The sequence below is a fragment of the Pelecanus crispus genome, chromosome 16 (genome assembly GCF_030463565.1).
Source record: "Pelecanus crispus isolate bPelCri1 chromosome 16, bPelCri1.pri, whole genome shotgun sequence".
NCBI lineage: Eukaryota > Metazoa > Chordata > Aves > Pelecaniformes > Pelecanidae > Pelecanus > Pelecanus crispus.
This window is the reverse complement of record NC_134658.1, coordinates 4732432-4746855: the sequence shown is the minus strand read 5'-3', so window position 1 is coordinate 4746855 and position 14424 is coordinate 4732432. Positions and strand designations below refer to the sequence as shown.

Here is a 14424-nt window from a genome sequence, read left to right as displayed (position 1 = left end):
CCCGACGCCCACCTCGCCCCGACGCCCTGGCACCCCCGGCACCCACCTTACCCCGACGCCCTGACACCCACCTCGCCCCGACACCCACCTCGCCCCGACACACCGGCACCCCAGCACCCACCTTACCCTGACACCCCAGCACCCACTTTACCCCGGCACCCACCTCGCCCCGACGCCCTGGCGCCCACCTCGCCCCAGCACCCCAGTACCCACCTTGCCCTGGCACCCACCTCGCCCCGGCACCCACCTTACCCCGGCACCCACCTCGCCCCGACGCCCCGGCACCCACCTTCACCTCGGCACCCCGGCACCCCACCTCGCCCCAACGCCCACCTTACCCCGGCACCCACCTCGCCCCGACGCCCCGGCACCCACCTTACCTCGGCACCCCGGCACCCACCTCGCCCCGACGCCCACCTCGCCCCAGCACCCCAGTACCCACCTTGCCCTGGCACCCACCTCGCCCCGACGCCCCGGCACCCACCTTACCCCGGCACCCACCTTGCCCCGGCGCCCCAGCACCCACCTCAGCCCGGCACCCCGACACCCACCTCAGCCCGGCACCCCAGTACCCACTTTGCCCTGGCACCTACCTCACCCCGGCACCCTAGCACCCACCTTGCCCCGGCACCCACTTTGCCCCTGCACCCCAGCACCCACCTTGCCCTGGCACCTACCTCACCCCGGCACCCCAGTACCCACCTTGCCCCGGCACCCCCGCACCTACCTCACCCCAGCACCCACCTTGTCCCAGCACCCACTTTGCCCCTGCACCCCAGCACCCACCTTGCCCTGGCACCTACCTCACCCCGGCACCCCAGTACCCACCTTGCCCCAGCACCCCAGCACCCACCTCACCCCGACACCCACCTCACCCCGATACCCTGGCACCCACCGTGCCCCAGCACCCACCTTGCCCCAGCACCCCAGCACCCACCTTGCCCCGGCACCCACCTCACCCCGGCACCCACCTCACCCCGGCACCCCGGCACCCACCTCACCCCGACACCCCGGCACCCACCTCGCCCAGGGACAGGCTGGCGAGCACCCAGAGATGGGTGACAACGCACCGGGCGAAAGGGCAGCACCCTTCCATCCCAGCACGGTGGAGAGGAGCACGGGAGGCCGGGTGCGAGGTCTCACCCAAAGCCCAGCTTGGGTGCTCAAGGGACGGCTTGGGATTAAACCCAGTACCCCCAGAGCACTGGTTTAACTGGGGGCCACCCCCACCCTGCCCTTCCCGGGACGCAGAGGGGGTGATCCCTCTTTGGGCAGGGGGCGATTCCCGGAGGCCTCGGCTCTTCACAGGGGGCTCGGCGCCCCACCCGAGGGGACCTCCGCAGCCGCCCATCCCCTCGCCTCACCCAGGCGCCGCAGGTGCGAGGAGCTGGATTTTGGTGTCCCCTTCCCTGGTTATTCGCTCTTCCCAGAGGATGGGAGAGCCCGGACACCCCGCGGGCAGGCACTGAGGGTGGGCACACACCGAGCGCACCCTGCCATGGGGCCGGGGCCGCTGGCAAACTGGAAAGAAGGGGACAAAAAGCCTCAGGCGTGCTCTGCGGGGCTGGTTCGCCATGCGAGAGGACAACATGGGTGCGGGGGTGCCTTGCAGACCCCCCATACCCACGCCCCCACAGCAAGCACCCCTCTCCCAGGGGGGTGACAGACCCCCGCCCCCTTTACTGAGCCTGCAGTGGGGCTCAGTAAAACCCAGGTTTGTGCCCACCCAGGCCGAGCCCTGCTCTAACCCAGGGTTACTGGGACGCGGGGGGGGGACGGGGGTGCGGGAATTGCCCTTGCAGGCCGCAGGGTGAGCGGTCGCGCTTTAAAGATTCGCACCTCCAGGCACCGGCAAGCGGAGGCACCCAGGGTTTGGCCTTGGGGTGCAGTCTGCCCGCCCCAATTTGGGGGGGGGCCAGCACCCGCCGAGGTCCCGGGGCATCTCCCTCGGCAGGGCTCTGGCAGGCACATGGTTAAGAGGCAGCAGCCCAGGCAGGATGGGAACAGGAGGAATTCGGGGGTTCCCGCTGGGTAAGAGCCCCCCCTGAAGCCAGGCACCCCCGGAGCCTCCTTCGGGGGGCAGGGAGGGGGGGGGCACCGGCCTCAGCACAGCAGCCATAGGGGCAGCCCAGGACAGAGGCTTACAGCAGCGTGGGCCGGGCTGGACACCCCCCCCCCCCCAAACCCTGCAGCCCCCCCAGGCAAGGCCGAGCCCCCCCCGGCGCCCCGCGCCCCCCCGGCGCAGCGCGGGGTCCCTGCGGGCGCGGGCCCGGGCCAGCCCCTTCGCTGGGGTGGCCCCGCCACCTCCCGGCCGGCCCGGGGACTGCGGGGGGACACGGCCGTGGCTGCGACACTCTGTGCCCCTCACCGCCCGACCGGGCCTGGGGCTCCTCTCCTCCTCCTCCTCCTCCTCCTCCTCCTCTTCTTCCTCCGCTCTGCCAGATGAGCGATGACACTCCAACGCGTGCCACAACACCAGGTACCACCAGACACCACTGGGTACCACCAGCCATCACCGGGTACCATCGGGCACCGCCAACCATCACCAGGTACCATCGGGCATCACTGGGTACCACCAGTCATCACCAGGTAACCCAGCCATCACTGAGTACCAGCAGCCATCACCGGGTACCATCGGGCACCGCCAGCCATCACCGGGTACCATCGGGCATCACTGGGTACCACCAGTCATCACCAGGTACCACCAGTCATCACTGGGTACCACCGGCCATCACCAGGTAACCCAGCCATTGCTGGGTACCACTGGCCATCACCAGTTACCACCGGCCATCACCAGTTACCACCAGTCATCACCAGGTACCACCAGTCATCACTGGGTACCACCGGCCATCACCAGGTAACCCAGCCATTGCTGGGTACCACTGGCCATCACCAGTTACCACCGGCCATCACCAGTTACCACCAGTCATCACTGGGTACCACCAGCCATCACCGGGTAACCCAGCCATTGCTGGGTACCACTGGCCATCACCAGTTACCACCAGCCATCACTGGGTACCACCAACCATCACTGGGTACCACCAACCATCACCAGGTAACCCAACCATTGCTGGGTACCACTGGCCATCACCAGTTACCACCGGCCATCACCAGTTACCACCAGCCATCACCGGCTACCACCAGCCATCACCAGGTAACCCAACCATTGCTGGGTACCACTGGCCATCACCAGTTACCACCGGCCATCACCAGTTACCACCAGCCATCACTGGGTACCACCAGCCATCACCAGTTACCACCAGCCATCACTGGGTACCACCGGCCATCACCAGGTAACCCAACCATTGCTGGGTACCACTGGCCATCACCAGTTACCACCGGCCATCACTGGGTACCACCAGACATCACCGGGTACCACCAGACATCATTGGGTACTACCGACCATCACCAGGTACCACCAACCATCACTGGGTACCATCAGCCATCACTGGGTACCCCGTCCATCACTGGGTACCCCAGCCATCACCAGGTACCACCAACCATCACCAGGTACCATCAGACACCACTGGGTACCAACCAACCATCACTGGGTACCCCGGCCATCACCGGGTACCCTGGCCATCACTGGGTACCACCAACCATCACCGTGCCACCAGCACTGTTGGCATCACCAGGTCACGGCACGACTTGGCAGGGGCGGGTGACACGGGGCAGCACCCTGGGGAAGGACCCTCCATGGGCACGGCCCCAGCAGGGTCGCGCTCCGCAGCCCCCAAACCTGCCCTCACACCTGGGCGCAAAAGCCCCTCCCAGGCACCCGCAGGGACGCGGCCCCCAGCCCCGGGGCTTTTCCCACGCTCCTGGTTCAAGGGGCTCCGGTGAAGGCTCATCCCGGCCGGATTTGGGCTGGAAATCACCGATCTGCAGCGGGTCAGACCCGTTTCCCTCACTCCAGACATGGCTTCATCTCAACCCCCTTCTCCAGGTAATCCCCGGCCAGGTAAAAGGCCCCAAACCAGGCTTTTTTTACACTGAAAATGGGAGAAAAACCAGCCCAACACCTCCCTCCTCCCAAACCGCCCCAGCATTTTGCTGCTTAGAGGAAAACAGCCCCTTATAACTCCAAAGTTTTATTTTATTTCATCCCCTCCCAGGCAGAAAACATCAAGTGCCACAAGTTTTTCCACGCCAAAACACACTCTCACCCACGCCGCCTCCAAGCCAAACCGCAGGAGAACCAACCCAAGGAAAGACAACTTAAATACACTCACTTAAAAATGAAAATACCAACCCAACCCTTGCCAGCACCGTGCCGAAAGGGGGGTCCCCTATAAATACAGTGCAATAATTACATCTATTTTGCAATGGCACCATTAAAAGCCGTATCCAGCCCCGCATCCGGGGGCTCATCCCGCGCTGCTTCCCAAGCCCCTCTCTTGCAGGTGATGCTCCAGCCACCAGTTGATAGCATCCCTCCTCCCAGTACACTCCAGTTTCGATACCCCCAGCACCAATAGCTCCGAGAGGCTGGAGGGAGCTGGTACGGACTGGGGGAGAGGGGCCGCAGCCCCCCTGGGAAATACGGCTCCGTGTCCTGGGCTGGGATTCACCGGAGCCGCTGATTTTGGAGGCTGCGGGTGCAGTGCCCACACGTGAGCTTCACCCTCTCTTCACCCAAAGGTGACTTTGGCTTTGCCGCCTGATTATTTTTTAAGGATATTCCAGCTAGGGTGGGGGGGAAACGCCGCTCAAAATGACCTGTCGTCACCCCAAAGAACCAGTCTAACTGGGGGGCCACTGGAGTGGTCCCAAAACGTGACAGGCCCCCCAACACGGCCCATTCTGGGCAGGGGTTTCTCTGCCACCCAGGGGTGCTCCTAACCCACCCCGTGCACCCAAAGGCACCCCCAGTCCGCCAGCAGCCCCCGGGGTGGGGGGGGGGGTTATTGCACCCCACGGTTTTATGGCCAGCGCTGGGACAGGACCTGGCCAAATCCTTCCCAGGGGCTGGGGCGCTCCCGGAGCCCCGCGAGGTGACAAACACAGCCCCCAAGGTGACAACCAACCCAGGAGAGCGAGGAGAAGCCACCCAGGGCGGCCAACACGAGCCCCCCCCCCACCACCACCCTCAGAAAACCCCGCGCTCCCCGACCCACCCCCACGCTCTCCAGCCGCCCCGCCGAGCCCCCACGTGCTCGGGACACAAGTGACCGGAGGGGACAAAGGCCACGGGGAGCGGGGGGGGCTCAGTGCCTCAGCAGGTCCCCCAGGTCGTACGCCTCGAAGAGGTCGCTGACGCCCTCGCCCTCCAGCCCCCAGAGATAGTCGTCCTGTTCCAGGGGGGGCGAGAAGGTGACGAAGGGTCCCGAGTCCAGGTGGGAGGGGACGCAGGGCAGCTGGTCCTCCGTCTGCTGCAGGAGGTGTGGGGGCGAGCCCAGGAGCCCGGTCTCCACCTCCAGCAGCGAGCTGGGTCCCCCCGGGACGGTGAGAGGCACAGATGGGGGTGAAGAGGGGGTTCCCGTGCCCCCCCCAGCTCTGGGGGACGGCGTGGGGTGGCTGTGGGGCTGGCCCGGGGCTGTTCGGCAGGGAAGGGGGTACGGCGCGGTCCTCCGGGGAGGTGGCAGCGGAGGGGACGCCGTGGACCTTGGTAGGGCTCTCCTCCGTGATCTCCTCCAGGCAGAGGTACACCTCGATGGGGCCATTGGTGCTCTTCAGGTGGAGCTGGAGGTTGTCCTGGGGGGGCAGAGCAAGGCTCAGGGGGGCACCCATAACCCCCCCCATGGCCCCCAACCCCTGTGGGGTCCAGGCAGGGCATCGCAACCCCTAAAGGACCAGCTCAGGGTCAAACAGCCCCACAGAGACACCCCAAACCACCCAGGGCCGTGCTGGGCTGCACCCTTGGGACGCCCCAGATGAACCCATCAAGGATGGCGCAGATGCGGCAGCACCCACGGCAGCGCCTGCGCCCTGAGCCCGCTGCAAGGAGGGGAACGGCTCCCGGCCCCGCATGCACCTCGCTGAAGTCCGGCACCTCCAGTTGCGTCTCCGGGGGAGCCTTCATGGCGATCACCGTCTGCTCCTGGAAGTTGCTGATGGTCCGGAGGTCCTGGTAGGTGACGTACGCCAGCGTGGACGGGGACGAGGTATAGGAAAAAGAGGGGCTGCGAGCAGGATGGCCCAACCCTCCCATCCCGGCAGCGGCTTCCAAACATCCCCCCCAGCCCAGGGGAAGCCAGCTGGAGGAGAAGGCTCAGAAGGGTCCCCAAGACCCCGTCCCTTAACCCCAAGACCCCGTCCCTTAACCCCAAGACCCCGTCCCTTAACCCCATCTCGCCCGGCAAGGATATCTCTGGTTGGCTTCATCGTCAGCCAGCTGCTGGAGCTGCAGGGCGCAGTCCTGCAGGACCTGGTCCAGCGTCCTCTCCGTCCTGGCCAGCTCGGCCATCTCCCCCCGCAGCGCCTGCTGCTTCGCCGTCACTGCCCCGCGTCCTCAAAGATCCCCGTCCCCCTGCCAGCGGAGATGGCACCTGAGCGGCAGCACGCCCCGCGTGTCCCCAAGCCGCCTGTCCCCCACCCTGCCCCGTCCCCGTGTCCCACGTCCATCCCCCGCGGCATCACTTACATCCACTGGATGTTGTTCTTGGACTTCTTGCGGATGAGCTGGATGCCCTCCAGCACGTTGGTGATGTCGTAGATGCGCCGTTTCTGGACCTCCAGCACCTCGGCCGCCCGGTTGAGATCCACGACGCCGTCGGGCGATTCGCTCAGCAGCCGGATGAATTTTTTGGTGAGCAGCCCCAGCGAGGTGTCGTAGCGAGTCTTCTCCCCAGGAGACTTGGGGGCTGCAGCGAAACGAGAGACCCCCCCCCCATCCTCTCCTTAGCGTGGGATGTGGGATGGAGGTGGCACGGGGCTGGACACGAGAGACCCCCCCCATCCTCTCCTTAGCATGGGACGAGGGTGACACGGGGCAGGACACGCTGGGGACTTTAAACACTGTACAATCCCTAACGTGATGGAAAAATAACGCAGAAATAACCCCCCCCAGGGAGTTTTCTGCCCGCACGGTGAGCTGAACTGGCTCAAAGAGCTGCCAAGGAGGGGCTGAGGAGTGGGCACTGCCTCCACGGTGCCACCTCGGGTCACTTTGGGTGGTGCTGGAGGGGACACTGCAGCAGCTCTAAGAGGGGAGAGAAATGGGGTCTGTCCCCCTCCCAGCTCCCCCCCCCCGCCATCTCTCCCAGCACCACTTACTCCTGGGGCTGGGGACCTGCGCCAGGGTCCTGCCCTTCCCCTTGGGCGTGCGGAATTCGGGACCCTCCAGGTCCAGCTTCCTCTTGGCCTGGAGCAGGAGAGAAAACCCCGCGTTGGGGCCGAGCCAGACACCCCCCTGAGCCCCCCGGAACCCCCCCAGGGCATCGGCCGAGCCCTGGGTACCACAGCCCAGGGTGGGGGAATCTTGCAAAAGGCTCATCCGGTTGCAAAACCCCTTTTGGGAAGGGCTCCCACAGCACCCGGCAGGGTGAGGGGCCGCCGAGCTGGGTGGGGAGGAGACGGGGGGGTCCCAGCACCCCCCATGGCTTCCTGCCCGCTTCCGCCGCACCCCCCCCCCCCCCCCCCCGCAGCCCGCCTGGGTGCTCCCCTGGCAGCCGCGGGGAACCCACCAGGATTCGGGATTTCCTCTCGCCCCCAGCTCCTGGCACGGCTCCCCGGGGCCGAGCCCTGGGAACGGCAGCAGCTCCGAGGCCGGATCCTCGCCCTCCCACCCTGCCAGCTGGCTCGTTGGGGTGCGGGCTTTCGCCCCGGCCACGGTTGGAGGCAGCCGAGGGCACCCAGCTGCCGCCGGCGCACCTGGAACCCGCCGGGCTCAGCCGTCCCCGGGGACCCACGGGTGCCCCAGACACGTGCACCCAGCTGGAGCAAAAGTGGGGCGAGGGGGGGGGTGAGGCGGGGTGGGTGCTGGGAGCAGGGACACCTCCCCGCACACGCTGTCCCCTCGCCAGGGCAAGCAGCTCCTGGAAATCGTCCCAAAGGGACCCCCCCGCCCCCCCACCCCAAGCATCACCTGGGAGAGGAGACCCAGGGAATGGGGGGGGGGTGCAGCAGAGCAGACGCAGAGAAGAGCTGGGGGGTGTCACCAAACCACCCCCCCCAATGCTGCAAATCTCCCAGGATCCCCCCACATCCCCAAACATAAGCAGGGGGACTTTTTGGGGGGGATGCTTTGGCTCAGCAGCAGAAAGCAGCCCCCCAGCCCCATCCCGTGCCCCCCGCCCCCCCAGTACCTGCTCCCAGGCCAGGCTGTCCCACAGGGTCCCCCCCAGCACGTCCCGCATGCTGCCCAGCTCCCCGCGCCAGCTCAGCGCCGCTCCGACGGCAGCTCCCTGGGAAGCGCACCCCACTTTGCAGGGAAGGGTTGGGCGCCTCGGCAGCGTTCCCACCCGAGGGGGCTGGCGGGAGAGGCGCCGGGGGCTGTTTTCCGCCCCCCCCAGGGAGCCAGGTTGATCCCGAGCTCCTGTGGGAATCTGTTCCCTCCCTCCCTTCCCCGAGCAGGTTTTCCCCAGCGAACGCGCCTCCATCCCCGGCCCCGCGCCCCCGGATCTGCCCCCGAGCTGCCGGCACCCCAACGGTTAATGCCGAGCGCATGGGAAACACCTGCCCCGGATCAGACCCCGATGCATCTGCCAGCACGATTTGGGACGAGGCGGGGCGGGGGGGCATCATCTGGGGCCCCCCTTCTGCTGGCACCCGAACCCTTACTTCTCCAGACACCAGTGGCCACCCATGTGGCCCCATCGCCGATGGGGGGGGGGGTCAGCTGCACCCCATCTGCCCAGGCAATGGGGAAACTGAGGCACGGGAGCAACGCCGGGCAGGTTCCGGTGTCCCCGGCCACCTCCGACCCCTCAGAGCCACCGCCGCCAAGGTGGTCTCCCCTCCCCACGTGCAGGAGGGGACAAAGGGGGACCCCCTGCTCCCCCACGTGCGGTTCGGGGCGGGGGGAGCTCGGTGGGCTCGGGCAGGGGGCAGGACCCCGCAGCGCTGGGACACAGCAGCGAGGGACAATGGACAAGGGGGTCCCTCCCGTGCCCCAGCTGCTGCCCCCCGGCCGGGCAGGATTAGACACACGACAGCTGAGGGGGGCACGGCGAGAGGCTCCCAGCACCCTGCCAGGGCTGGGGCGGGGGGGGGGGTGAACAAGAGCAGATGTGGGGGGGTCAGAGACCAAACCCCAAGACCCTCCCGGGGCACTGCGGGACCCCCCAGTGCTGCTCGCCACCCCTCAGCCCCTGCTTCCCAGGATGGGGGGGGGGGCACAGCAGCTGCCCCCCGCTACGATGCTGAGGGTGGCAAAGGGGGCTCGACCACCCCCCCGGGGAGGGCAGGAGCCTGCTGGGGGGGGGTAAGGCAGTGGAGGGGGGTGCAGGCCGGGCCCCCTGCCAGCTCCGCTTGCCAAGCGGCCGGGGGCTACACCCCGCGCCCAGCCCAAGCATCAGAGCAGCCCTCTCCCCCGGGGGGGCCGCGGCGGGCTGCTCCTGCCAACGCTCCCTTTCAACAGCACCCGCTGCCTTCTCCGGGCTTGCCCGGGCCCTGCACGGCCCTTCTGGGCCCCCCCTAATCCCCCCATGCCAGCCCCATTGCCCCCCCCGCAACCCCCTGGGAACGCAGCACCCAAGGGCGGGCAGCCGGAGCTGGCGGGGGGCCACGGGGCACACCGGGATCGTGCCACCACACCGGGAATGCTGCTCGTGCCAAGGGACTGCGGGATGGGGCCCCCCCCCAGGTGCAGCCCCCGCTGCCTTTGGGAATGGCTGAGGGCTAGCGGGGCACGGGGCGGGGGGACAGGGGGATGCAGGCACCCCCAGATTTGGGGGGGTCAGGGGGACTTTCAGCCCCGCTGTGGGCAGGGGAGGGGAGTACCCCGCGCTGGGGAGGAAGGCTGTACCCCCACCCCGGGTACCGCTCCGAGATGCTGCCGGCGTCTCCGTCCCCTCCGATAGCCCCATCCCAGCGCAGACGGAGCGGCAGGGCCCGGCCAGAGGCATTCCCGGCGGGGAGGAGCTGGAGGCTGCAGAAGCCGGAGCCAGAAAAAGCCCCTCCAAGGGCAACAGGACGGCCACCACCTTCCCACCCATCCCGACCCCCCTCAGCTCCCTGCACCCCAAAAAATCCCCCTTCCTGCCCGTGCAGAAAACCCCGTGATGGGCTCAAAGCGGGACGGGACCACCCTGGGTCACCCCAGCAGAAACCGGGGTGCTGCCGAGCGCTTCTCCTGCCCAGGGAAAGGCTTCGGTGCAGCACCCACAGGGGCTGCCGCCCCCCTGGCACCCTGGGTGCTCTTTGCACGGGCCGCTCAGCCCCGCCAGCTCGCGCCCAAACCCCGGCGGACTCTGAACGCCCTTGTCCCGGCACGGAGGAGGCAGGGAGAGCTGGGACCCGCGGTGGAGACGTGGCTCTCCCGGGGGCTCCTTCGCAGCCCTGGGCCCCCGTAGAGATCCCGCGGCCCCTACGGAGATCCCATATAGAGCAGGGCAAATACGCAGGGTGGGATTGACACGGGCTAAACCAGCTCCTAAATATGCATTTTCAGGGTGGAAAATGCATTTACCTACTCCAGGACCCTCAAATCGGAGACTGAGGGAAACCTAAGGCTTTTTTGGACCATGAGAGACAAGCCATCGCGCTTTCCCGCGGCTGGGCGCGGGGTGATGGGCTCCCTCCAGCTGGACCAGTGACCCCTGATCCTTTATACGGCACAAATCCCACAGGCAGGTGGGAGCGGCCGCAATTGCCCTGCTCAGGAATTGGGAGGAAACGCTCATTATCTGATCGCCCCGGATCGCCACACAAAGGTTGTGCCTGTAAACAGGGAGGGGGGAGCCCCAGCTGCCGGGGCTGCGAGCGTCGCACCAGGGCTGGAAATGGGATCTCCAGCACCGGGATCACGGCACCCGGGGAGCGGGATGGAGGCAGAGGGCAACGCTGCTTGCAAGCCACCAAGGGGGATGCAGGAGCACCTCACGTCCCCAAGTGTCACACGAGCCCCCCCCCCCCCCAAACCCCGTTCAGGGGACAGCCGCGGGCAGGAGCACCCTGAGCCTCTCCTGGTGCAGGTGATGATGATGATGATGATGATGGTGGCAATGCCAAAGAGGCCGTTAGCCCAAAACCAGCTTTGCAGTGATGCGTGGAAACGGGACTGTGAGTTTGCGGGGCGTTTTTAGGGAGGAGGGCAGCAGCGCGGGTGTCTCCTTAAACAACAGCCCCCGGCAGCGCAGGATGCGGCATCTCCCGTGGTTTGGAGACAAAGAGGCCGGGGAGGAGACAGGTGGTCCCGGAGCCCCCCGGGACGGGGCTCGCAACAGCCCCAGCCAGCCCCGCGGCCGCGGCACAAAGCGGGGAGCAAAGACACCCCCTCTCCCCCAGCCGCCGCAATGTCCCCAGCTGGCACCGAGCATCGGGGACCGGGGAAAGGGGGGGAATATATAAATAAATCAAGCCTTGAAAAAAAATGAAATCGAAGTTAGCGGGGTCTGGGATCCCTCCCAGGAGCCGGGGGAGAACAGAGGCTCACAGTGAGGGCTGGACACGCGCCCGGGCTGGGGCGGGCAGGAATTAAATGCCAGCTGCCAGCGGGGCTGAGCGGCTGGGGGCTCGGCGGGGGGGGGGCCCTGCGGGAGGAGAACCGGGGCTGGGCAGAGCCGCCCGCGCACCCCGACGCTGGGCACGGGGCCAGCGCCCGACCCGCGCCTCAGTTTCCCCGCTCAGGGCAGCGGGCGCCGGGCAGCCCTGACCCCGGGGCGCGGTGACGGGGACGCGACCAGCGCCCGCAGCCCTCTCCCCATGCCAACCTGCGCGGCTCCCGGCGTCAGGTCTAGGGTCTAGAGACTAGGGTCTCTAGTTCAAAGCCTTGGGGGTGTCCCGTGGAGGAAGGGGATTGCTTCAGATTCACACCCCCCCCAAAAAAAAAAAAAAAAAAAAAAAAAAGAAAAGGTATTTCAAGCCCCGCTGTAACCGCAGGCAGGAACCAAGCTCAGGCAGTGGCACCAAACCACCCCTGCCCGCTTCCCCCCCACCTCCCCGGGTGACCCCGGGGGTCACGGCCCCGGCGCGGGGGGAACCAGCGGGCAGGGCCGGTGCCCCCCAACCCGCAGCAGGCGGGAGCGCTGCCTGCGCCCGGTCCTCGCTTCCCGAACGTAAAACAAGAGGTTTGCTAAAGGGCCTCAAGCGCCACGGCCGGGCCTTGAGGCACGACCCGAACTGTTCGCAAGCTGGAGAAAGAGAAAGGAAAAATAAAAAAGCTGAAAAAGGCTGAAAAGCGGAAGCCGGGAGCCAGCTTTGCGGGCACGCAGAGCAAAGGGAAGTTGAGAAACATATGAGCCATTTCACCGCGACTTCTGATTTCAACCTTTACCCTCCCCCACCCCCCAGAGACCTCCAAGGGGGGCGCAGACCCCGATATAAAGTGCAAAAGGTGGAAGGGGAGGGTGCTCTACGTCCTGGGGTCACCCACCCCTTGCGCCGAGCCCCCGGCCCCCGCAGCGATGCCCAAGGAGGGGTTGGGGTGCAGACACCTTACCGGCAGCCGTCCCGCCGAGGCCGAGCGGAGGATCCTGAGCTGGGGGCCCTGGGGGGTGCCATAGGGACACCCCCCCCGGGGAGCGGGGATGCTGACAGCCGCCGGCGTGTAGACCTGGGTGAAGCAGCCGGCGGGTAACGGGGGGCTGCCCAGGCTGGAAGCCCCCCGCTCAGAGGAGCCCATCACCGACATGCCCTTCCGCGGGTGGTGGTGGGGAGCGGGGGGCGGGAGGGCGGCGGCCCCCCTCCCCGGGGCGGGGGACGCCCCCCGGGGGAGCCGCAGCATTGCAGAGTCCTTTCCGAGGAGGCGGAGGGAGGGGGCAGAAGCACCCCGCGATTTTGCAGCAAGCGGGGTAAGGGGGAGGGGGGGGGAGGGGTCACAATCTCAGCGGCGGCATTTTGGGGTGGGGGGGGAGGCTCCGCCGGGCGCTGACACCGGCCGCTCTCCAAAAACCCCCACCCGAAAAACCTGCAGAGGAGCAACGCGGCGGCGCCACCAAAACCGGGCGGAAAAGGCGCCTTTGGCCCCAAAAATCGCCCGCGCTCGGGCCGGGTGGGGCCGGGGCAGCCCGGAGCGCGGCCCCGCCCCGCGCCCCCCGCGCCCGGCTCCGCTGCCGCCCGATCGCACCCGGCCCCCGATGCCTCCTTTTTTTTTTTTTTCTTTTTTTTTTTTTTTTTTCCGGGTTGTGTTGGTTTTTTTTTTTTTTTTTTTTTTAAGCGCCAAACGCCGTCCCGCGAAATTCGGATTTCCCGCGGAAAACGCCGCGCGCTGATTGGCTGCCGCCGTCGCCGCCCCGCCCCCCCAGCGGCGGCGCGCCGGGAGGGGCCTTAAAGGGGCCGCGCCGCGGCGGGCAGGGGCGGGGCCCTGCATGCAAAGCAGGGGGCGGGGCCTCTTTGGCACCACCTGCTGAGGGGTGGGGGGGCGCCGCCCGGGGTGGGAGGGGGTCACTGGGGTTGGGATCAGGACCAGGACTGATTTTTTATTAATTATTTATATCTTAAAGCCCCCCCCCCCCCCCCCCAAATCTTGTGGGTTCCAGCGACCCTGCCTATCCCCATGCCCCCCCCATCCCCATGGCCCCCCCTCCCCATCCCCAGCTGCAGCCACCCAGGGTGCGGGGAGGGTTTGCATCTATTTGGGGGGACAAAACGTTTTGGGGTCCTCCAGCCAGAGGCTGTCTGGCAGCAAACACACACCCCCCGCCCCCCCGCAGGCAGGGAGGGGGCAGGGAGTGGGCAGGGGTCGGTGCTGTTTGGGGGCAGGGGCCTCAGAGGGACTCGGCGTGAGCAGATTTGGCCCCTGGTCCACTCACACCAGTTCACCCAGCCCACCACCCGTTGCCCCCAGTCCTGGCCATCGGCCACCCACCACGTGTCCTTGGGGTGCACCAGGCCTGCCTGGCAAAGGGGAGGGAGAAAGAGGGGGTGAAGGGCCCCCCATTTGGCCCACGGGTATTTCAGGGTGCGGCAGTGGCAGAAAGCACCGAGGCGATGGCGAGTCCCTGGGTGAGGGCGACTCCGAGACTTACTGGGACCGGTAAAAGGCCACCACAGCTGCTGAGCTGAGCCACAGTTTGATCCTCCTGAGGCCACCGAGCCACAGCGCTTGGTCCCTCTCCATCGCCTGGTTCCCCATTGCCTGGTCCCTCTCCATCGCCTGGTCCCTCTCCATCGCCTGGTTCCCCATCGCCTGGTCCCTCTCCATCGCCTGGTCCCTCTCCATCGCCTGGTTCCCCATCACCTGGTCCCTCTCCATTATCTGGTCCCTCTCCATCGCCTGGTTCCCCATTGCCTGGTCCCTCTCCATTGCCTGGTCCCTCTCCATCGCCTGGTTCCCCATCACCTGGTGCCTCTCCATTATCTGGTCCCTCTCCATCACCTGGT

At 67.0% G+C, this 14424-nt stretch overlaps 1 protein-coding gene across 1 annotated transcript; it reads right to left on the bottom strand.

The window, feature by feature from the left end:
- Positions 1 to 5207: 5207 nt before the first annotated feature.
- Positions 5208 to 12826, bottom strand: LOC142595006 (transcription factor E2F2-like). Its single transcript, XM_075721978.1, is given in 8 exon segments — positions 5208 to 5489; positions 5491 to 5694; positions 5975 to 6089; positions 6309 to 6442; positions 6445 to 6469; positions 6584 to 6803; positions 7216 to 7303; positions 12542 to 12826. Coding segments are annotated over 8 exon segments (1353 nt in total).
- Positions 12827 to 14424: the final 1598 nt, after the last annotated feature.